Here is a 24,345-nt window from a genome sequence, read left to right as displayed (position 1 = left end):
CAAAAGCTTTAGTTCTCTTCCCCTACCTAATCTCAAGCTCCAAGGGTTGCTGAACTTTTGTAGATATTTGATTCCACAGTTGCAGTTTACCAGTTCAGAAAACAAACCTAGGCATCTTACATGCTAGCATAAAATATTGATTGCTTAGAATAAACAATACCAATGGTTTTATTCATTTACTTTTTTAAAAGTTTCATGCTTAATCTAAGAAAATTCTGCTCACTATAAAAAAAAAGTCAATATAATTATTATCAAATAGTGAGATTGATAATATAATTATTGCTTAAAGGAGGAAGTGCAGGTCAAGTCATAAGGTGTTTCCAGAATGCAAATACACTTGATAAACTACTTTATTCCAATAACAGGGTCTTCGTCCATCTTCTGCTGAGCCAAATGACAACCAGAGACAAAAGCTAAGAAGCGATGCGGAAGGACCTAGATTCTGGAGGCTGCAGTTCAGGAGAAATGAAATGAAGGAACAGGTTAGAAACTGCTTCCAAGGGCTACCGCTGGATTTCTCTCGTTGTCTTGTGTACTGTAATACCATGTTGCTTTGAGGAGGGCACAGCAACCCACTCTGGTATTAATATTCTTGCTTGGAAAATCCCATGGACAGAGGAGCCTGGGGGGCTACAGTCCATAGGGTCGCATGACTGAAGCATCTTAGCACACACACACGCAGGGTATTATTGTTTTTAGCATCTATGGTGCACCCGAGAGAGCTCACTACACAAACCCTTGCTGGGTACACGGTGTGATGCACCACAATGAGGGCTCAGGGGAGACAAAGACATGCATTCCACCTTCTCAGAGAATGCAGCGTAGCTGAGTTCATAGGGCTTTTTACCTCGGATTGATCAAGTAACTGTCCATCCTGAACATTTTTGAAATTTGTGTTAGTTCCCTCGGGCTGCCTTACAACACACTGGGCAGTTTGAAGCGACAGAAATTTACTGTCTCACAGTTCTGGAGGCTTGAAGTCCAAAGTCAAGATGTCAGCAGGGCCATGCTCCCTCTGAACTCTGGAGGGGAGTCCGTCTCTGCCTTTCGCTGGCTTCTGGGAGTTGGTCCGTGGTGCTCAGATATCCTCACTTGCAGTGACACAACTCAGTCTCTGCCACTGGACGTGGCATCCTCCTCGTGTGACCATCTTCGTCTTCCTTTTTTTAAAAGGAGTCTGCTTATTTTTTAAAATATTATTTATTATTATTATTATTTGGCCACACCATGTGGTGTGGGGCCCTTAGTTCCCTGGCCAGGGGTGAAACCCGAGTCCTCGGCATTAGAAGTGCAGAGAGTTAACTACTAGACTGCCAGAGAAGTCCCTGGCCATCTTCTTAACAGGACAGCAGGACCCACTCTGCATTAGGGACCCACTCTGCCCCAGTTGTGACCACATCTTAGCTTAACTATTCACCCCTGCAATGACACCATCTCCAAATATGATCACTTTACCACAGGCAAAGTATAAGGCAGATTATCATTTTGGGGAGCACTGACTTTTCCCTTACTACATATCACACATTTCTAAAATCATAGGCTGTCTTGGAGATTTCCCTGGCTGTCCAGTGGTTAACACGCCATGCTTCCAATGCAGGGGGTGTGGGTTCGATCCCTGGTCGGGGAACTAAGATCCCACGTGCCGTGAGGCATGGCCAAAAATAAAAAATAAAATAAAAATAAAATCATAGGCTCTCTAGAGAGTATTCTGTCAAGTTGTCTGCAAACATTTAACATTTCGGAATTGGGATTGCTTTCCAGGAATATTGGAAGCAGTTAGAGGAAATACGCCAACAGTATCACCATGACATGAAGGAAATTAGAAAGAAGATGGGGTGTGAACTGGAGGTAGGTAAATTCATTCTCCTAAAGGAAATGTTGAGGGACTGCCCTGGCAGTCCAGTGGTTAAGACTTCTCTTTCCAATGCAGGGGGTGTGGGTTCGATCCCTGGTCAGGGAACTTAGATCCCACATGCCTCATGGCCAAAAATCCAAAGCATAAAACAGAAACAATATTGTAACGAATTCAATAAAGACTTTAAAAATGGCCCATGTCAAAATAAATGTTTAAAAAACGGAAACAAAATGTTGTTCTATTGATTCAGAGCTAACTAAACTGAGCAGATATTAACAGTAATGATCTTTTAAAAAATAATTTTAGATATTTAACTATTTTTGACCATGCTGGGTCTTTGTTGCTGTGTGGGTTTTTCCTAGTTGTGGCGGGCCGGGGCTCCTCTTCATTACATGCTTGGGCTTCTCTGCAGACCTCAGGCTCTAGGGCGTGTGGGCTTCAGTAACTGTGTGTGTGGACTTAGTAATTGCAGTTCCCAGACTCTAGAGTACAGGCTGATTAATTGTGGCCCATGGGAGTAATGATCTTCTCATCAAAAAGATAAACTTTATCAGGCAAACTTTTTTTTTAAATAGGAAAACTGCCAGATGTAATGGAAGCCCCACTGAATTATGGTTTACCTGAGGCTGCACAAGGTGATGGGGCTGAGAGTCTCAGTGGAGAGAGCCTGCTATTAAATATGGTTGATCGTGTTCCCTGTGAGTCAGTCAATAAGTATTGACCAAGCAGGTATTTTATTCCAGAACTGGATTCGAGACAGGAAGTGAGTTCATGCCTGTGAGGTAGGAAAAACAACGAGCATTTACTGAATTTAGCTACATCGGAATCCCAGGTGGCTCAGTGGTAAAGAATCCACCTGCCAATTCAGGAGACGCAGGAGACGTGGATTTGATTCCTGGGTCGGGAAGATCCTTTGGAGAAGGAAATGGCCATCCACTCCAGTATTCTTGCCTGGAGAATCCCATGGACAGAGGAGCCTGACAGGCTACAGTTCACGGGGTTGCAGAGTCAGACATGACTGAGCACGCGCGCATGCACACACACACACACACACACACACACACACACACACACACTGGAATAGTCTCATATGCTGGGGTAGTCTATATAAGGCAACATTTGAGTACCGTTGAGATGATTCTTGAAATATCCTTTGAAGGAGCCACACTGGAGATTCATTCTTCTATTTCTTAGGTGGTTGTTTTTTCAGTAGAACTCCAGATGAGATGGCTGGCTTGTGTCTGGAGACCACATTGCATGAAAAACATATGCATTTTTAAACACTAGAAACATCGTCGGGACCCTGGAATGCTCCTCCAATGAGAGGCCAGGGGGTACCGAGTCCCATTGAGGACACAGCCTGTCTCACACATACTTGAACTACACACTTATTGTGTAGAACTGCCCACACTGCTGAAATTGATCTTTCCCTCTCCCCCATCTCTGAGGGCATATATATATAAATGAATATAGGTGAAATGAGCAGAGGTACAATTCGGTTGTATGTACTGGGCTCTGAACTAGAGCTTTGATATCCACATCTTCTTTACTTCCCATGACAGAGAAGTTCAAGTCACTTAGATATTACAAGGCAGACTGTGTAACGCCCCCTGATGGCTCAGACGGTAAAGAATCCGCCTGCAATGCAGGACACGACTGAATGACTAACACACACAAAACACAAATAAGCAACTGATTCTAAAACCTGTACCCTTTCCAGCATAGACACTTCTACCCATAAACAGCTGGAAAGATAAGACACGCATGTGTGAAGCAGTGCTGGAATAACTGAATCTGGTTAAGCCCTGTGAGTGAACATGAGTGGGATGAGCTAGTGGAAGAATTTTCTGGAAGAAGAGAGATGGGGCTCAGAAGATGGGTCTGAGAAGCAGAGTGGAGTTTGGAGAGGCAGAGCTAAGGAGGAGGGCATCTGAAAGAACCACACAAAGCTTCAGGCCAGGGTGCCGTGGGAGGGGCAGGCTGGACATGCTTATCACCAGAGCAGTGCATGCGTGCAAAGTCGCTCAGTCATGTCTGATTCTTTGCAATCCTATGGATTGTAACCCTCCAGGTTCTTGTCCATGGGATTCTCCAGGCAAGAATACTGGAGTGGGTTGCCATGCCCTCCTCCAGGGGATCTTCCCAACCCCAGGGATCGAACCCCCATCTCTCACCTCTACCTGCAGTGGCAGGTGGGTTCTTTACCACTCGCACCACCTGGGAAGCCCAGAGCAGTAGTTTGGTTAATGGTGGAGAGCCTCGTGTTATCCTCAGCCCTGTTTTTTAAGGCGGGTCTGGGATGGGAAGCCTGCATGCAGGAAAGATGGACGCAGACTTTTCTAGAGAGGCCAGGAAAGAAGCCCTTGGGGGAAACGGAAGGTGGCCATAGAGAACAGAGGCCATGAGGGCGTTCTCTCCAGCCACACCCCCGGATCCTCCCTGGGCCAGTGTCCTCACGAGACCCTATTCAGGTCTAGCAGCTGAGGGGCAGCAAGTGGCCTTCAGAACCAACGCAGAACCAACCTTGTGGATTGTGTATAATTTATGTTGAAGGAGGACTCAAAAATGAGCTGGAAAACCTACTTGGTGAAGAAGAGCGACCTGCCCATCCCCCATGAAGCACCTGAGGAAGAAGCATCTGTGCAGGTGATGGTTATTGTTAGACGATGCTGTGTTTCCCAGTGAGTCTGCTCCAGCCCTGTGTTCCCATCCCTCCTTGTGCAGTAGAACCACAGGGGAGAGTTTAAAAAACTCAATCAGGACCCTCTCTGGTGGTCCAGTTGTTAAGACTCCTGCAGGAGCGCGGGTTCCATCCCTGGTTGGGGAACTAAGATCTGGCACATTGTGTGGGGTGCTGCTCCACACACAAAAAAAACAAAAAACAGAGCAATCAAAAAAAAAAAAAAATTAAAATGCCTGGACTCCATCCCAAATGGTCTGGGGTGGGACCCAGGCATCTTGTCATCAAGAGCTAGCTGGTGAGTTCGTGCAGCTGTTTGAGAACTGCTTCCGGGGTGGAAGAAATTTCTATTGTCTGATGGTGTTTGAATCTGAATCTCAAACACACCCCTTAATAAATCTCACAGTTAGTTTATCTTCAAACTTACCTTTTGGTAAGGGAACTGTGCAGAGCTGAATGATCAAATGGCTCACAAAGGACTTTTCTTTTTTCCTCTGGGAGGTCTTTCCCTTCATCTTCAATGAAGTGCCCCAAGGGCCTGATTGAGGGAAGGTGAGAGGAAGCCATGTTGAGTGAAGTGAAGGCTGAACAGCCTCCCTGAGTGTTTCGTTTTGTGAAAACCCGGGGACTTCCACAAGGGGTGGTGCTCAGAGCTCTAAAGTGGACTAAGGTTGAATTTTCTACCCAGTGGGGTGAATGGGGCTTCAGGGTCTAATATGTTTGACATGAGTTTGACCCCTGGGTCGGGAAGATCCCTTGGAGGCGGGCATAGCAACCCACTGCAGTATGCTTGCCTGGAGAATCCCATGGACAGAGGAGCCTGGTGGGCTACAGTCCATAGGGTCGCAAAGAGTTGGACACAACTGAAGTGACTTAGCATGCACACACAAAGGGAAATAAAGCAATATGACACTTCTCATGCAATTGAGACAATCAGACTACACAGTCAGATCAGACAACCAGCCTCACAAATACAAGTAAGATAACAGAAGTCAGAGTCTTGTTTCAGAGTGTGTAACATTGCAAGGCAGGAAAACACCCTTCCCAGAGTTCTGGGGCAACCAATAACAATTCAAACTGATAGATGTGAAGTACATGCAAAGGGTGTGGTCCACAGACGAGGCAGTAATTAACATCTATGTGTAGGTATGTGTTAGTCGTTTAGTTGTGTCCAACTCTTTGCAACCCTATGGACTATAGCCCGCCAGGCTCCTCTGTCCATGAGGATCCTCCAGGCAGGAATGCTGGAGTGGGTTGCTATTCCTTTCTCCAGGGGAATATATATATATATATATAAACACACATGGAGACTCATAAATTTCTGGCTTGAAAGGAATAGTACATTTTACCAAGATGTGGAAGAGTAAGGAGCAAGCTTGTATGTCGGGGGGTGGACCCTCAGGAGCTCCGCTTTGGCTGTGTTGAGTCAGGAAGATCTGAGAGACCACATCCCTGCTTCAGGTCTCTGCCCCGCTGTTCCCTCCACCTGGAACATGCTTTCCACAGACCTTCCTTAGCCAGGGCCCAACACCATTCCAGGGCTCCCATCAAATGCCAGGTAGGCTTTTCCTACGTTACTGTCCTCCTCTACTCATTTTCTGGGCTATTACTGTAACCTTCTTTACTTTATGGCACTTAACACATTCTGAAATGACATCATTGCTTTGCTGACTCATTTACCTATTTTACTCCAGTAAAATGTAAGCTGTGTGTCAGTAGGGACATTCACGTTCTGCACCATCCCATTGTGCAGGGCAGTGTCTGGTCCGCGGTGGGCGCTCCATATGAGATTGTGGGGTGAATGTTAAGGCGATGATGGTACCAAGTAGGCAGCTGAATTACAAGACAACTCTTAAAGACATGTTTAAGAGTCATTGCATAAAGATCACATTTAAATCCCTGGAAATAAATGAGACCCCTGGGTATTGTGGAGAAGGAAATGGCAACCCACTCCGGTATTCTTGGCTGGAGAATCCCATGGACAGAGGAGCCTGGTGGGCTACCGACCATGGGGTCGCAAGAGTCAGACACAACTGAATGACTAAACCACCACCATCCATGTACTGAGGAAGAGAACGGCAGAGGGCCCAGGACTGAACCCCAAGAAAGCTCAGGGTCTAAAGTTCACCTCTTGACCATTCTTTGGAAATTCTTGTCAGTACTTTTACAGTCTTCTCTTCCTCCTCTAAATTACCCATCAATTTTTAGACCCTCCCCTCCTTCCTTTGTAGTATCACGAGCTGTGCACTTTTTTGTTTTCCTGATTAAGATCATAAGCTTCTTAAGGAAAGGATCTTATGGTCAAAATTACACTCTTCTTAAAATTTTTATTTATTTATTTTTAGTTGCATTGAGTCTTCACTGCTGCTTGCATGCTTTCTCGAGTGGCAGCAAGCGGGAGCTAGTCTTCATTGAGGTGGGTGGGCTTCTCATTGAGGTGGCTTCTCTTGTTGCAGAGCGCAGGCTCTGGGCCACGGGTCTCAGAAGTTGTGGCCCTTTGGCTTAGTTGCTGCAAAGCATGGGAATCTTTCCAGACCAGGGATCGAACCCATGGCCCCTACATTGGCAGGCGGATTCTTATCCACTGTATCACCAGGGAAGTCCCCAAATTACATTCTTGAGTTAGATTAGGTTGTATGGGACTGAAGCGATAAATATTGTCACCCCGTAGAGTTGCAATGCTGGTGTTAAATGCATTAATATTTCAAGTTAATGGACCTTGTGGCCAAGCTTTTAGTAGACTATCATTAACTTTCCTTTGCAAAATGCATGCTTTTATTCTCAAAACAACCATCAGATTCATTCAAGAAATCAAATAATGTAAATAGACCCTGCTGTGAATTCGGCAATGGTGAAAATGTAATTGTTTGATCAATAGTAAATGCTAGATTTTATTTTTTCTCTAAGTTTCAGGATATTGAGAGAGACTTAAAACAAATTAAACCTCAGAACATAAAGGAAAGTAAAAGTTCGGAACAAAAACATAAAGCTCAGGTAATAAACATTTTGTCTTAAATTTTTGTATTAAAAGTCTGGCTGGGTCTCTGCACCTTGTAATCCAGTTGCCTACAGGATTTCACCCCCTACTATTTTATGGAATTGCCTTATTTTGTGATGTTAGACTAATGGTTTTAAGTATCTGTAGTGTCAAATTGGGAGTTGTAATTTTAAGATTTTCATTAGATTATAAAACTAAGATTTTTTTCTTGCTTTCTTCTAGAGAGGGCTAAAATTTGAAATTAATTTAAATGAATGTATTTCTGATGAAAACACCCTCCAAGAGGAAGAGGTATGCCATTAAGTTAAATTTCTATTAGTAGAGATGAGAGAATAAGTGTCTTAGTAGCACATTTCATGAAATTTTCCCATAGAGGGTAGGGAAAATTTACTAAAAGCTTCCTAGAAGGATCTGTAGTGTTCAGACAAGTCTTCCAAAATACTTAACCTTCTGTTCTTTTTAAAATTGAGATTATTCATATAAATGGATTATTCCATTTTACTTTGCTATTATAAAAAAGGTATTTTCCTTCTAACAGTAACTTTTAAATTATAGCCAGATTAAAATAGAAGACATAATATTAATATATAGTCAAAAACTAATAAACTCACCTAAAATAAATGAGCATGTATATTTAAGTTGAATAACCAACAAGAGCCTGCTGTATAGCATAGGGAACCCTGCTCAATATTCTGTAAGAACCTAGTTAGAAATTGAAAAAGAATAGATACATTTATATGTATAACTGAATCACTTTGCTATGCATTTGAAACTAACAGAACATTGTTAATCAACTATACTCTAATATGAAATAAAAAGTTTTAAAAACAAAATACAAATACATAATTTATTTTATTTTAGAATAAAATTATAGAATCATACAGAGTATTTAGAATCATACAGAGTATTTTCACTGCCCTAAAAATCTTCTGTGCTCCAGTAAGTTTTGAGATTTTACCAGCATTTTGCTACATAAAGACTTCAGTGGATACTGGGGTCCAGCCCCGGTTGGACCAGGGATTCCCTCGGGAGGACGGCGTTGGCAATTAAAGGATAGATAAAAGGAGAAAGAGACAGAGGCTTGACCTGACTGGTTTATGTGGGAGACTAATAAAGTTCACGGCACCGAACTTGCTCTGACTATGGAGGCTGCAGGCGCCCTCTCGAATAGCTGAAGGTGCCCCACCTTGGGCGCCTGCTAGAGTGGGTCTTAGAAGCCCAGGCAAATAAGTAGTCTCAGAGGACCCCCGTGCTCCAATTACTTTGGCCTGAAAAAATAGAGAAGAAAAGGAGAGAAAAGGAAGCAAGAAAGAACGACACGGGGAGACCAAGCCTGATGAGCAAGGCCCACACTTTATTTTCCAAAATAGTTTTTATACCTTAAGTTGTGCATAGAGGATAATGGGTGGGGGTAGAGTCATGCAAGGTCAGCAGTCCTTGATCCTTATCGAAGCCAGGCTTTCTTTCTGCAAACTTATCATATGCAAAAGCTTTAGGTGATTTACATCATCTTCTGGCCAGGAGACCTGTTAACATTTTATGACCCTTATTTCAGAAAACTTATTTTTCTCTACAGGTGATTATTCTAAAGTCTGGCGCCACTCTCCGAAAGCATTAGATAAAGTTGCATTCCTATAGGGCAAAAGTGTGGTAGGCTATAACAAGAAAAGAATTAACTCAAGGGTCCAAGGTTACAAACATTAAAGCTACTACTTACATTTCTATATACCAACTATATTGATCAATACACTCCCAGGGACATAGTAGGTAAGGGATATGGAAACTTGGCAGCAAGCATTAGCTCAACAAAGAAATCCTCTACTAGTTCTATTCGAACAATTTTAACTCTCTGAGAAGCTCTGCATTGTTAGAATATCTTAAGCTTCCCGTGCCTCTCGTGGTTGGGGGGCTGTGAACAATCACATGCGTAGCTGCAGGAATCTGAACAAACCTGTCAGGCAAGCTAGAAAGTCATCAGAGGGGTTTGAATTGAAACATTCCCATTATGCCCAGGAGACTTATTAACTAGAGCTCGAAGTTGATTTTCTTCAGAGAAAGGTGGTCGGGGATAGCCCCCTGTTAATGTCAGGGGAGTTGGTAAAGTCATAAAATAGTAAAACAGACAGATTCTGGTTTTGGGGTACACGCTCAGGCAGATCCAGGGGGGCACCCCTCGAGCTCTGACTCGCCTTGCCCATCAGAGCTCTCCTGCATGACCTTGTCATAGGTGGGGACTCCTGTGCTGGCTCCCGGCAAGTGGAGTATTGGTAGTTAGCACTCATCTCTAACCGCTAGGCTCTAAGTATCCCAGAGCTGTGAGTACCAGAGGGGTTAGCTCTGGGGACCCAGGGTCTGAGTTGGAAGCTGAGGACTGGTCCCTCCAGTGCTTCTGTGAAATGAGGTGCTAAAGTTGGCTTCCCTGATGGCTCAGACGGTAAAGAACCCACTTGAAATGCAGGAAACCAGGGTTCGATCCCTGGGTCGGGAAGATCGCCTGGAGGAGATGTGGCAACCCAGTCCAGTATTCTTGCCTGGAGAATCCCATGGTCAGAGGAGCCTCGCAGGCTATTGTCCATGGGATTGCAAAGAGTCAGACATGACTGAGTGACTAACATTTTCAAAGTTGGCCTTCTAGAAAAAAGAATGGAGTCCCAGAAGTTTTATGTACCAATTTGTTCATCCTGTGTTCTTCTTTGCTTTGATATGCTTGAAACAGAGTGATCATTTTAATATTAATAATGGAATGTTAGGAGCAGTTTTAGGGACCTGACTGGCAATGTTAAAGCTTAAAGCAGGACGTGGATGAACTCATCTTTAGAGTCCCGTAGCATGGCACCCCACTCCAGTACTCTTGCCTGGAAAATCCCATGGATGGAGGAGCCCGGTAGGCTGCAGTCCATGGGGTCGCTAAGAGTCGGACACGACTGAGCAACTTCACTTTCACTTTTCACTTTCATGCATTGGAGAAGGAAATGGCAACCCACTCCAGTATTCTTGCCTGGAGAACCCCAGGGATGGGGGAGCCTGGTGGGCTGCCGTCTATGGGGTCGCACAGAGTTGGACACGACTGAAGCGACTTAGCAGCAGCAGCAGCAGCATGGAACAGTAGGGGGATAAGATAGAAGGCAGGACGTCTGCATCAAATTAGTTGCCACATGATCAGTGCTCGTCACGGTTGACAAAGAGAAGAAATGGACAGACACATTCCTGTTTCTGCCTTGTTCCAACATAGTTCCAGCTTTCAAAGCCTATTGATTCATGTGATAAACATATACTGAATACTCATTGCATGTCTTGGTAAATGCTACTCCTGGGAATACAGAATAATTTTTAAACTTTTCCTCCCAAAATGTGGCTTATTTCTCATGAAACACTGTGGAATTGCTTTAGGCAGTGGATATACTGAATGAAACTTTGACCTCTGAGGATGGCATGAAGTTCATGGAATATAAATGTATGAAGGGGCAGGAAGATTATACAGACCAAGCATTTGAAACACTCTGTTGCCCAGAAGCAGGTATGTGTCCCTTGAAGGCTGCAGATGAGAAGGTACTGTTTTATTGACAACCCATCTCGTATGCTCTCCTCACTCATCTCCAGTGACCTGACTGTCCCCTGCCCCCCACCCCTCCCTGAGCTGGGGGGAATCTGGCCTGACTCCACCCGCCACAGAGATCACAGCCCCAGAAACCCGCCTCCTCTCTGCTCCGCACTGCTCCCGGGGCAGTTTCAGCTGCTCCCTCAGCTTCCACTCCTCCACCAGCAGCTCCACACTCATCTGCCTTTCTCAGGATCTCCTGGATGGCTCCATGGACGAGTCCTATTGTCATCTCAAACTCAGTGCGTGTACGATCAATCTTCTGAGTGCTTTCTTCCCAGGGAGTCTTTATTTTGGGTGACGCCCTCACCAGGCTGACGGTCCTGCTGTCGTGCCTGGGGTGGTTTCTACTCTGAGATGTCCTGAGTCTCCCTCCTCCTTCATTCTCTCTGCCCTGTCCTGTCTCAGCCGTGTATGTTGTAGGAAGTGCATGGGCTTTGGAGACAGAGTTCCAATCCCAGCTAGTATTGCTGCTTTTTGATTGTGCAGCCTTTCACATGTTACTTCAAATCTCTGAATCTCAGGCACTTCCTTGGTAGGCTAGTGGTTAAGACTCCACACTCCCAATGCAGGGGTTACAGGGTTCTATCCCTAGTAGGGGAACTAAGATCTCATTATGCTGTGTGGCAAAAAAAAAATCTCTGAACCTCAGTTTCCCCTTAGGAATGAGGATACTAATGCTTGCCACACAGACTTATTGCAAAGACTAATGTGAAAATGGACATATTAGGTGCTTAGTTTAATAGATGCTCTTTCCCTAATTTTCCCTTTCCCTTCCCCTCACTCATAGGAGAGCTGCCTTATTCTCCTATGCATCCTCTTTTCTCTAGTCTTTCCCTTTCATTCTGTAAATATTGCTATAGTCATCTTGTCATATTATTATCCTACTCAAATTTTTAAAATTAATTTTTGTTGGAGTATTGTTGCATTACAATGGTGTGTTCGTTTCTACTGTGCAGCAAGGCGAATCAGCTCTATCTACACGTATATCCCCTCTTTTTTGGATTTCCTTACCATTTAAGTCACCACAGAGCACTGAGCAGAGTTCCCTGTGCTGAATCGAATAAAGATTTTTTTTTTCCAGGTGGAAATGAGGCATTATCAAAATGAAATATGAGTAGAGTTCCCTGCTCAAATTTTGTTTTGATAATGCTCATAGGATACAGTTCATGGCACAAAGTAACACATGTTATGCTGCATGGCCTGATCCTGCTCGATCACCCCCCTTCTCTTTTTGCACTGATGATGGATCCACACAGCCTGTTGGAACCGCATCTTCTCTTGCAGCTATGTGAGCATTTACACAGCCTGACTCAGCTCAGTTTCCTCTTCCTAGAATAATACACTTTGCCTCTCTTCCACCTGGAAAAATCTGTATTCAATTCAGCAGGCTTCTTACAGAGAATCCCCAGGTTGTGCCAGACTGTGCTAGGTGGAAGGGACCTCAGAGATGAGTGACACCTGGTCTGCCTTCACAATCATAGAACTGTCATGAACCAGTGAAAGGAGGCACAGAACCTGCTTTTTGAACCCCAGTACTAATCATTAGTTTGATACTGAAAATGGTCTCAATTTAAACTGGGTTGCTGTGATTATTATGCAGGCTGAACAATTTCCCATATGTTTATTGACCTCTGTCTTTCTCTTGTGAATTATGTGCTCATATCCTTTATCTATTTTTCTACTGAATATGTCATTTTTTAAATTTATAAGACTCATTTAAATAGAACCTTTGCCTGAAATACCTATTGCAAATATATTCCCCAGTTGGTCTTTAGATCTCATTGACAGTATCAATAGCAAATATGTGTGTGAGTGTATATGTGTGTGTACTTATAACTTGGGAATAAGCTCCACAAGAATCATGCAGAGCAAATGAAGGAAACTATAAAACTTTACTGAGGTAGTTAAAGACTGAATGAATGTAGAGAAGAGTTGGACACAACTGGACAACTGAACAACACCACCAATACTGTTATATATTAGAAATATTCATTCCAAATAAATATGTGGATTTTTGGTAATTTCAGTCAAAAGCACAGTAGGAGTTTTTTCTGGTGTAAAGAGATCTTGGCAGATTGCAGAATCTTGGAGATCCTTTAAAAAAATATTTATTTATTTATGGCTGTGTCGGATCTTAGATGTAGTGCCTGAGCTGAGTAGTTGCAGCTTGAGGGCTTAGTTGCCTCATGGCATATGGGATCTTAATTCCTCGAACAGGGCTCATACCCCTGTCCCTTGCATTGGAAGGCAGATTCTTAACCACTGAACCACCAGGGAAGTCCCTTGGAGATTCTTAACTAGCCAAAAAAATCTAGAAAAGAAGAGCAGTGAGTGGTACTTGTCTTCCAAATATCAAACTATATTATATAAATTACAGTGATTAAAACAATATGATACTAGCAGCAAAATTTTAAAAAAATTAGTGAAAAAAGACAAAGTTTAGAAACAAACTCTAGTATGTATCATAATTTAGCATATGCTAAAAGTCACATCATGTCAATGGGAATTAAATAAAAAGAATTAAATAAATGCTCTAGAACTAATTGGTTAACAATTTGGGAAAATTGTGAAATCAGACTCTAGATAATGATACAAGCTAAAATCAAAGGGTTTATATGTGACAAGTGAAGCTGTATGTTAGAAAATAAAGTGAAAGAAAATGTGAGTATCTTTCAAATAGGGAAGAATTTGCTCTTCAAAATACATAGGAAAAAAAATCACAGAATAAATTAGTAATAGATTCAACTTTAACAATGAAAGGCTTTGGTAAAGCAAATATTACTAGCCCCTAGAATTGTAATTTTCAATATTTTACCTAGGGAAAATAGTCATAAATGTAAAAAATGAGTTCATTATAGTGTTGTTTATCATAGTAAAAAATTCTAGCAATCTAAAAATCCACCAAAAAAGAATTAAGTTAAAATGTATTCATAAATCAGGATACCCAGTTTGCTTTAAAATAGTGGTATAGAGCAATATTTAATAATTCAGATAGGATATGTTACTAATTAGAAAGAATAAATTATAAAAGGGTATAGTATTTGGCCTATTTTTTTTGTTTCAAAACGAAGCAAAAACAAAATGCAGGAAGGAAAATTTGCAACTGTAATCGTCTTCTGGACAGTGGGATTGTGGAAATTTTGGTTTTCTTCTTTATCTGATCTCCAAATTTCCTATAATGAAACATAGCAACAAGTTTTCTAAAAACCATGTTACTTTTGAAATTAAGGTAGGGGACTTGGCTGCTGGTCCAGTGGTTAAGAATATGGGCTTCTACTGCAGGGAGCACAGGTTCAACCCCTAGTTGGGGAACTAAGGTCCCGAATGCCACAGTGTGGCCAAAAAATAAAGTAAGGTAATGGAATAGTTGCATTTCCATGGACACTACTAAGGTTCACATAATGCCTCAAGAATTTGTTCATTCAGTGCTGTTAATATTTCTTTAGCATTAATCAAATGTTAATAATAAAAATGAAACAATTTTAAACCTGTTTATAACTTCAGAACTTAAAAGTTCAGTGGCCTGAAGTAACAAATACCATAAACTTGATGGCTTATTAACAATATTTGTTCAATATTTCACACATTTCTGGAGGCTGGAAAGTCCAAGATCATGATGCTGGTAGATTCAGGGTCTGGTGAGGGCCTAATTCCATCTTTTTGCTGTGTCCTCACAAACCAGTCAATCCTAAAGGAAATCAGTCCTGAATATTCATTGGAAGGACTGACGCAGAAGCTGAAGCTCCTATACTTTGACCACCTGATGCGAAGAGCTGATTCATTGGAAAAGACCCTGATGCTGGGAAAGATTGAAGGCGGGAAGAGAAGGGGATGACAGAGGATGAGATGGTTGGATGGCATCACCAACTCAGTGGGCATGAATTTGAGCAAACTCCAGGAGATAGTGAAGGACAGGGAAGCCTGGTTTGCTGCAGTCCATGGGGTTGCTGACAGGACTCACCAACTGAACAACAACCCTTAATGGAAAAGATGAGGGAGCTCTCTGGGGTGTCTTTCATAAGAGCGTTACTCATATTCATGAGGCTTCACCCTCATGACCTAATCACCTCCCCGCAGTCCCTCCTCCTAGTATCATCACCTTGGGCATGAGGTTTGGAGATTTGAATTGGTGGGGGGGTGGGGAGGGGAGAGAGGGAGGGCGTGTAAACATTCAGTCCATAATAATCTGTATTAGAAGGATGGTGGTGACTTCTGTTTTTGAATGTGCCAGCTGATGGATTCCAGGTTTCCTAAGAACCATTTGGTGCTATTAGTCACACTTTGCTGCTTTGAGATGAACGAGTTATTTCCTTATGCCCAGAGTTGTGCATTCCGGATGCCACTGCTGCACAGTACAGGAGACAGTGGGCCCCAGGAGCTCCTCAGACTCTGCTGCAAATGATGGCCTTGGCCGACGTCACCTCCACCTGCTCCACCTGCTCCACCATGCCTGAGGGTGAGGCTGACATCAGTGGCTTAAATCATCAGCAAGAGGAGAGAGAGGCCCCAGACACAGCTGTGTTCACCCCAAATGCCAGTGCTCACTCTGACCTGATAGTTCTCACTTTTCAGTATAGTCCCTATAAGAATGAAAGAAAGAAAAGTTGCTCAGTTGTGTCCAACTCTTTGCAACCCCATGGACTTGTAGCCTACCAGGGTCCTCTGTCCATGCGATTCTCCAGGCAAGAATACTGGAGTGGGTTGCCATTTCCTTCTCCAGGGGATCTTCCCAACCCAGGGATTGAACCCGGGTCTCCCGCTTTGCGGGCAGACGCTTTACCATCTGAGCCACCAGGGAAGCCCTACAGTCTCTGTGCTGCTGCTGCTGCTGCTAAGTTGCTTCAGTCGTGTCTGACTCTGCGACCCCACAGACAGCAGCCCACCAGGCTCCCCTGTCCCTGGGATTCTCCAGGCAAGAACACTGGAGTAGGTTGCCATTTCCTTTTCCAATGCAGGAAAGTGAAAAGTGAAAGTGAAGTTGCTCAGTCGTGTCCGACCCTCAGCCCCTATAGATTTGTATCAAATACTTGTCAAAAGATACTGTTTTAGATTAGGCTTGTGGCTCAGATGGTAAAGAATCTGCCTGCAATGCAGGAGACCCAGGTCTAATCCTGGGGTCGGGAAGATCCCCTGGAGAAGGAAATAGCAACCCACTCCAGTATTCTTGCCTGGAGAATCCCACAGACAGAGGAGCCTGGCGGGCTACAGTCCATGGGACTGCAAAGAGCCAGACACGACTAAGCAACCAACGCTTCCACTTCCTACCCCTGCAGAGACTTGCCTACTAATTATTCTAGACAATTGACCACTGTAGCTGTGAGAATGTAAGGGAGGAAAGATCCAGGCTCCCACCTCTCTCGCAAGGAGGGGCAGGTGGCTTCATTTGCTTTCCTGTGCTAGCCCAATAACTCTCTTGCAATGTCTTGGAGGGTCATTTTTTTCATCAGTAACATCAAAATTGAAATATTAGCTATCCCACAAGATTTAGAGAGTTAGTGCAAAGATACGCATTAAATTGCTTTGTAAGCCAATGTACTATTTCAGTGTTGGGACTGTTTAGAATATGATGGTATTTTCAACCTAAATTCTTTTGTTTACATCTGAGCTTCTGGCATAGTCTTTCCTCATCAGAGAGTCCCTGCAATACCTGGGTGTGATCTTACAGGTGGTGGAGATTTTTATTGCTAATTTCGTATGTTCTTGATAACGTGGGGCCGTGTGTCCTAAGTCACTTCAGTGGTGTCTGACTCTTTGTGATCCTATGGACTGTAGCCTGCCAGGCTCCTCTATCTATGGGATTCTCTAGGCAAGAATACTGGAGTGGATTGCCTTTGTCTCCTCCAGGGGATCTTCCTGACCCAGGAATCAAGCTTGCTTACATCTCCTACATTGCAGGCAGGTTCTTTATCTCTAGCATCACCTGGGAAGCCCTCGTGGGGCTGAGGGAGAGCTAAAATTTATGTCCATCTTATAAGTTGAAGTCTGTAAGTATATTACTGAAGTTAGTAATTAAAAGTGTTTGAATGGACCCATATTTATACTCTTACAAAATATATCATTAAATTTACAGAAAAGGGCTTGCAAACATAATACAATTTAATCCATCCTAAACCAGTGGAACAATAAGAAGGGAAACTGAATTTAAAATAAACGATAGAAGAGAAATGTCAACATACCAAAATAGCCAGTTTCCAAAGCAAAAAAAGACTCTCCTGCCCAATAGCTCTGTGACAATCATATTGTCACTGAACTTTTCTTAGCTTCTTTACTCATAAAATGGGTGGGATTAGGTTATCTCCAAGGTTCTTGCATTCTGTGATTTTAAAAGCTCCACTGAAGAAGCATTTTTATTGTCACTAATCCAGTCTCCTTTTCAGATGGCCGAGTGATTGAGATTGAAGGCAGACCAGAAAATAGGAGACGGTGGCAGCGAGAAGCACCGGGAACTTTGCTGAGTGTTTTGGCAGCAGCACAGCTAACCAGCAGCTCGCTTTCTGCCAACGATGGACAATGTGGTATGTAGCTTACTTTTAAGTACATCCCCAACCCCCTGCAGAATTTTGTCAGACATGTAAATGCAGGACGGGGATAAGAATAGCCTGGAGAGAGAATTGAAAGGGTGTCAAAGCCTTTTCAGAAGCTGATTTACTTTGTCCAAGCCTGTTCCAGATGCATTAATGAAAGACTTGAACTTCTGAAAAAAGTGGAATCATTTTCTGTAACGGGATCAGTTGATGAGTGATGAAAATTAGGTAGGAAGGGCAGGTGGCTTTGTAGATGATGAGCTAGGGCTTAGCTCTACTTGACAGAGTCCATTTAATCTGACAGCTATTCAGCAGACTCAAATTACCATGCAGTGGGCAATAAAATACATCTTAATATAGTTTTTTTGGCTTTGGGGATTTTTTTTCTGCCTCTAACTTTTAGCAAGATTGTGCTTGTGTTGGCTTCAGAAGTTGTTGTTTTCTAAAGGTTGAGGGAATTTGCATCCCAGTGAGGATCTGGTGTGAACTGCCAGGAGAAAAGCCATCTGGGACAGGCAGGTATCAAACAAAGAACACCTGCCCAGGCGGGGCTTTGGGGCTTCAGAGATGCGAGGCTGAGGGGGCAGGGGAGCCTGGGTACCAACCTGAGAGTAATGGAGGCTGATGAGTACTTAAAAAGTGAAAGAACAACAGGAAAGTATATTGAGAATAATGCAAGAGGCATAGCTGGCTGTTTCTGAAGAGTGAGTCTGCCAGTGTGTGAAGTGCAGGAAAAGGGGAATCTCTGTGAAAGGTGAGTCTTAAAGAATGGACGTCATTTTATTGTCGAAGGAACATTTCAGGTGGGAAGGATTTGCAGATCCACCCACCTGAGAGGCTGAGAAAGACAATATAACTAAAATCTAGGAGCAGTAGAAGGGGCCAGGGTCCATGAGTAGTTGGAGTCCTTCGATATTATGACTTATCTCAGCTGCCACACTTAAAACTCAAGGCTTGGGTGGAGGGGGTGGGGAGAGAGAAAAAAATGGTTCTCTGTCTTCCTTTCTTTCTAGTAACTTCAAATCACAGGCTGCAGTCTGATTGCTGGTCAGCTTCCTCCCCTTCTATCCTGGGATAAAGGGATTGTCTGTAAGATGGGGCTGGAGGCTGGGGGGTTGGGAGGAAGCTTTGGGCTGGCCTGGATTAGACTGGAGGCCAAAAGCTGGGGTCCCAGACCAGGGAGGATGGAGGTGCCCATCTTTCAGGACACTGTGATGGCGACATGCTGGTGGCGATGATTTGTCTTGCATTTGCTCCTGCGATTCTTTGAAAGAATCATAGAAAACTCTTCATATGATCTTGCATGCCACATGAATTTATTCGTGAACTTACTGTATTTTTGCATGGACAGCTTTACATTAGGCACATATGAGTAATTGATCCAACAAGTGGGACGCAAGATAGGAACTTGCCTCTCAGGGTGGCGTTCAAAGCAAAGCGTGGATATTTTCTTTTGTAACTTGTTAAGGGTGTAGGCGCCCCCTCCCACTCCAACCGTGCTTTTTCTTTTAATATTTGTTTTTTTATTTGGCTGCACCAGGTCTTGATTTTGCCATGCAGGATCTTTAGCTACAGCATGCAAGCTCTTAGTTGCAGCACGTGGGATTTAGTTCCCTGAGCTGGGATCAAACCTGGGCCACCTGCATTGGGACCACAGAAGGCTTAGCCACTGGGCCACCAGGGAAGTCCCTGGCTGGACTTCTCATTGGTCTTTCAGCCTCTAACTCTGTGGTTGGCCTCACCTCATCTTTCCTGTCCCAGTAGCAAGCTTGACTTCCTATCTCTGGTCATATTTCTGTAGCTATCCCTCTGCACCTGGGATTTCTCTGGTGACTTAGCAGTAAAGGATTCTCCTGCAATGCAGGAGACGCAGCAGACATGAGTTGTATCCCTGGGTCAGGAAGATCCCCTGGAGAAGGAAATGGCAACTCACTCCAGTTTTCTTGCCTGAAAAAATCTCATGGACAGAGGAGCCTGGTGGACTATGATTCATGCATGGGGTCATAAAGAGTCCACCACAACTGAGTGACTAAGCATGCACATGCACACTGCACCCCTTCCAGATAATATTGATACTAAAAAGGACCAAGTCTTTTCTCTGCTTTAAATCCTGCAAAAGATTCTCCCTCACTCTCCAGATAAAACCCAGATTCTGCAGACTCTAAGCGCCTTTAAGACCAAATGGCCCCTCCCAACGAACGTCAGAGCCCCTGGCACTTCTCTTCAACTATTCTTCCGTTTAGAATGCAAGCCTTCCTCCCTTTGCCAAAGTAATTCTCCCTTAAGATTCCTCTATGATGGAACTCCTGCTCACTTCTGTAGCGATGTTTTATCAGCAGTTACCCTTTCCTCCATACTTTTCCCTGTACTGCCAGACTTTTGCCAGAGCTGGCAAAAGTGTCTGGAATATAGAAGATTCTTAATAAGTTAATAATTTGGATAAATGAGTTCAAGAGCCTGTAACTTGATTGACATGCTTCCCTATAATCCAAAAAATTCTACTAAGCTTTCTGTAACTCCTCAAATTTGTCTACTGTCTGACTTCTCTGTTAGCTACCTCTGACAGTTTCACATTCATTCGGTGTCACACTGAAATTCATGCACACTCAAATATTGGTTAAGTGCATGAAATACTTTTCCTTATTATATTTATTATGTAAATTCAGGCCATAAGAAGATGTAGTAGTGATTTTATTTGAATTTTTATTGATTGCTGGATCTCAGCTAAACTACTGCCTGTGCACCACTGACAGGCAACCACTGTTTTATTTTTTTTAATAGTTTAAAATCTTTTTTTTTTTTTTCTTTTGTCTGGCTGGGTTTTAGTTCCATCTTGCAGGATCTAGTTCCCTGACGAGGGATTGGATCCGGGTTCCCTGCATTGGGAGCACAGAGTCTTAACCACTGGACCACCAGGGAAGTCTTAGGTAACTACTGGTTTAAGTGCTTGAGAAAACATCGGGGCATGTCTCCTTTGTATTCATCTGAGTTTGGGTTCCCTGCTTCGTATCCCACAAGACACTAATTCTCTGATCATAAAAATCAAGTTAACGTTAATTTTCTGTTTAATAGCTTTCTTCCTTGCTAGGCTGTAAGCTTCTGAGGGCTTTGTCTTGATCACCACCCCACTCCGACTCTCTATCCGTGGTGCCTGCTACCATGTCCAGAACATAGTAGGTGACCATGTCTCTGTGAATGAGAATACAGCCACAGCATAGTTTTTACTATCACTTTATGTAAAGGCATGGGTTTGCCAATGGCCGTATTGCTATCAAGCTGGATAAGGAAATTACAACATTAAAAATTATTCTTACGGTTCTGTAGACTCTTTATGAAGACTGTCTGCATGTGTAAATTCTAATAACTTTGATTACATGTGTAATAGACACAATTTATAAAGGCATTTAAGGATACGTTGTCATACATTTAACTGCGATTCATATATCCTCTGTCATATCTTTAGCTTAAACATCCAGTTTCTTGAAAATAAACTCCTTTGATGCATCTTGTTCTAAATTCCATTTAAAAGTGAAAGATTATCAAGTACATGTTTAATTAGTCCTAATTTACTTAATTTGTTTTTAATTGGAGGATAATTACTTTACAAGGTTGTGTTGATTTCTGCTGTACCACAACATAAAAGGATACATATATCCCCTCCTTCTTGAACCTCCCTGCCACCCCCCAACCCATCCCACCCGTCTAGGTTGACCCCGAGCACCAGGTTGAGCTCCCTGTGCTAAGCAGCAACTTCCCATTAGCTGTTGTACATATGATAATATATATGTTTCAGTGCTTCTCTCTCAATTTATCCCTCCCTCTCCTTCCCCCACTGGGACCACAAGTCTGTTCTCTATGTCTCCATGTCCTAATTTTGAAAATTTAAAATAGTTAAGACTTTATAAAATTCTTTTAAATGAATCTTACTAGTAAAAACTACACTGTTTTAAGGAGGATAAGCATTTTTTTTTAACATGTGCATAATTAATTCAGGTCAGTAATTTTGTGTATAGTTTAGCCACTCCAAGGGCATCCTTGGTGGGAAGGTAACCTCTGTTTTTCTTGCAGTTGCCTTGGTAACATTATAGTTGCACATCTTGATAACAGCTGATTTACATTTCTGTAGTTAGCCTTTCATTCTTTCTTCTATCCTGTTAAACAAAAATAAGAGCCTCCTAAAACTGCCTTCTTGAGACAGGAAAGTAAAAATAAAACTATCAGATTCCCATACCAAGAAGAATATTCTGTTTTAGTAGCCAGACTAACTCATAAATGAGATATATGAATCTACTTCATTTATTTAATGCACTTTAGGAAGTGATACGAGCTATGATTTGGGATGAACTGTGTTCATTAAACGGAGAAGGCAATGGTAACCCACTCCAGTACTCTTGCCTGGAAAATCCATGGACGGAGGAGCCTGGTAGGCTGCAGTCCATGGGGTCGCTAAGAGTCAGACATGACTGAGTGACTTCACTTTCACTTTTCACTTTCATGCATTGGAGAAGGAAATGGCAACCCACTCCAGTGTTCTTGCCTGGAGAATCTCAGGGACGGGGGAGCCTGGTGGGCTGCCGTCTATGGGGTTGAACAGAGTCGGACACGACTGGGGTGACTTAGCAGCAGTGTTCATTAAAAATAGGTAAATATTTAATTACTGTGTGGTGAAATTTCAACTTGTGAGCGTATACATGGGTTGTCATGTAAAAGTTTACAAAAATATCTCTGCTTTTAATTCCACCTTATATTTTCATTTTTATGAATATACCAGAGTGACATAAGGTTAAAAGTGTGTGTTTATATAGTAGTAGTATAGTGTTAGTTGCTCACTCATGTCCGACTCTTTGTCGCCCCCAAGGACTATAGCCTGCCAGGCTCCTCTGTGCGTGGGATTCTCCAGGCAAGAATACTGGAGTGGGTTGCCATTCTCTTCTCCAGATGTGTGCTTAAGAAAGACTAAAAGACTAAAATTACTTATAGTAATTTATATTTATAAAATATAAATTTTAAGGGCTAAGAAAACATTGTGCCATTTTATTGGGAACATTTTCTTTGTTGTTGGTGTATAAAATAAGTGTACCTTATAATCATTGAAATCTTAGAGCTGTTGAGGGGATGCTTGTTCCTGTAAAGAAATGAAATATTTTACTATCTTCAGTCTGATCTTTTCCCCAAGAGGAACAAAAGTACACTTTAAATAACAACAATGAATTCACCCCCTCACCTCCACCCTCGCCAAAAAAAAGATAAAGTTGTGGGTATGTGCTTTGGGTTTTCCCTGCAGACATCAGTGATTTACTGTAACAATAAGCTGAATACTGTGTATACAACTAATCTCAAAAATATACAAGCAACTCCTGCAGCTCAATTCCAGAAAAATAAACAACCCAATCAAAAAATGGGCCAAAGAACTAAATAGACATTTCTCCAAAGAAGATATACAGATGGCTAACAAACACATGAAAAGATGTTCAACATCACTCATTATCAGAGAAATGCAAATCAAAACCACAATGAGGTATCATTTCACGCCAGTCAGAATGGCTGCAATCCAAAAGTCTACAAGCAATAAATGCTGGACAGGGTGTGGAGAAAAGGGAACCTTCTTACACTGTTGGTGGGAATGCAAACTAGTATAGCCACTATGGAGAACAGTGTGGAGATTCCTTAAAAAACTGGAAATAGAACTGCCTTATGACCCAGCAATCCCACTGCTGGGCATACACACCGAGGAAACCAGAAGGGAAAGAGACACGTGTACCCCAATGTTCATGGCAGCACTGTTTATAATAGCCAGGACATGGAAGCAACCTAGATGTCCATCAGCATTTGAATGGATAAGAAAGCTGTGGTACATATACACAATGGAGTATTACTCAGCCATTAAAAAGAATACATTTGAATCAGTTCTAATGAGGTGGATGAAACTGGAGCCTATTATACAGAGTGAAGTAAGCCAGAAGGAAAAACACCAATACAGTATACTAACGCATATATATGGAATTTAGAAAGATGGTAACGATAACCCTGTATACGAGACAGCAAAAGAGACACTGATGTATAGAACAGTCTTTTGGACTCTGTGGGAGAGGGAGAGGGTGGGAAGATTTGGGAGAATGGCATTGAAACATGTGAAATGTCATGTATGAAACGAGATGCCAGTCCAGGTTCAAAAAAAAAAAAAAAAAGATCCAGGAGGTTTACATGCTTCAGAAGCAGCTTGTCAGAACACAGAAAAAAAAAAAAAAAGAGGAAGAGAGGGAGAAAACACACATGATACTCAATTTAAGTATAGTACGTTTGTCTAAACCATGCATTTCTTAAAAGACCAATGGAATGAGAGGAAATGGTAGAAAAGAAGTGGACTCTGAAACCAGGAAACCTGTGTTCAGAGTTTCCCTGTTCTAGACAGTGTGGGCTCAGTGCAGACCACTTCTTGTCTGCAGTAAATTTATTAATGTCCAAAGGTTTATTGCCTGTTGTGGGGGTTGGAAGCTAGGGGTATGGCATTTACTATCCTATAGTATCTTGAAACATTCCTCCAGTCTAATAGTTTATGCTTCTAGGTATTTTTATGCACTAACTGTTCTCCCATCTCTTTGCCTGGTATTGTGATAGATGTAGTAAAAACCCAACATCAGTGAGATTCTATCCCCTACTAAAAAGAAAAAAAAAAGAGTTCCAACT

General features: G+C 42.6%; 1 protein-coding gene across 4 annotated transcripts in view; it reads left to right on the top strand.

The window, feature by feature from the left end:
- Nucleotides 1–24,345, top strand: part of LOC113902270 (serine/threonine-protein kinase Nek5-like) — a 63,501-nt gene that overhangs the window by 35,655 nt on the left and 3,501 nt on the right. The window contains exons 14-21 of one of the 4 annotated variants that reach the window (XM_027557324.1): nt 366–482; nt 1,762–1,848; nt 4,409–4,501; nt 7,449–7,529; nt 7,756–7,824; nt 10,924–11,050; nt 15,456–15,590; nt 17,512–17,649. In XM_027557324.1, coding sequence (XP_027413125.1) covers nt 366–482; nt 1,762–1,848; nt 4,409–4,501; nt 7,449–7,529; nt 7,756–7,824; nt 10,924–11,050; nt 15,456–15,590; nt 17,512–17,649 — 847 coding nt within the window. Of the gene's footprint in view, nt 1–365; nt 483–1,761; nt 1,849–4,408; nt 4,502–7,442; nt 7,530–7,755; nt 7,825–10,923; nt 11,051–15,455; nt 15,591–17,511; nt 17,650–24,345 lie in introns of all 4 variants that reach the window. The other 3 variants (XM_027557323.1, XM_027557325.1, XM_027557326.1) reach the window with 3 other exon arrangements.

This window comes from Bos indicus x Bos taurus, chromosome 12 (genome assembly GCF_003369695.1).
Source record: "Bos indicus x Bos taurus breed Angus x Brahman F1 hybrid chromosome 12, Bos_hybrid_MaternalHap_v2.0, whole genome shotgun sequence".
Taxonomy (NCBI): Eukaryota; Metazoa; Chordata; class Mammalia; order Artiodactyla; family Bovidae; genus Bos; species Bos indicus x Bos taurus.
The sequence above is the reverse complement of the archived record's forward strand: the minus strand, read 5'-3'. Positions and strand labels throughout refer to the sequence as shown.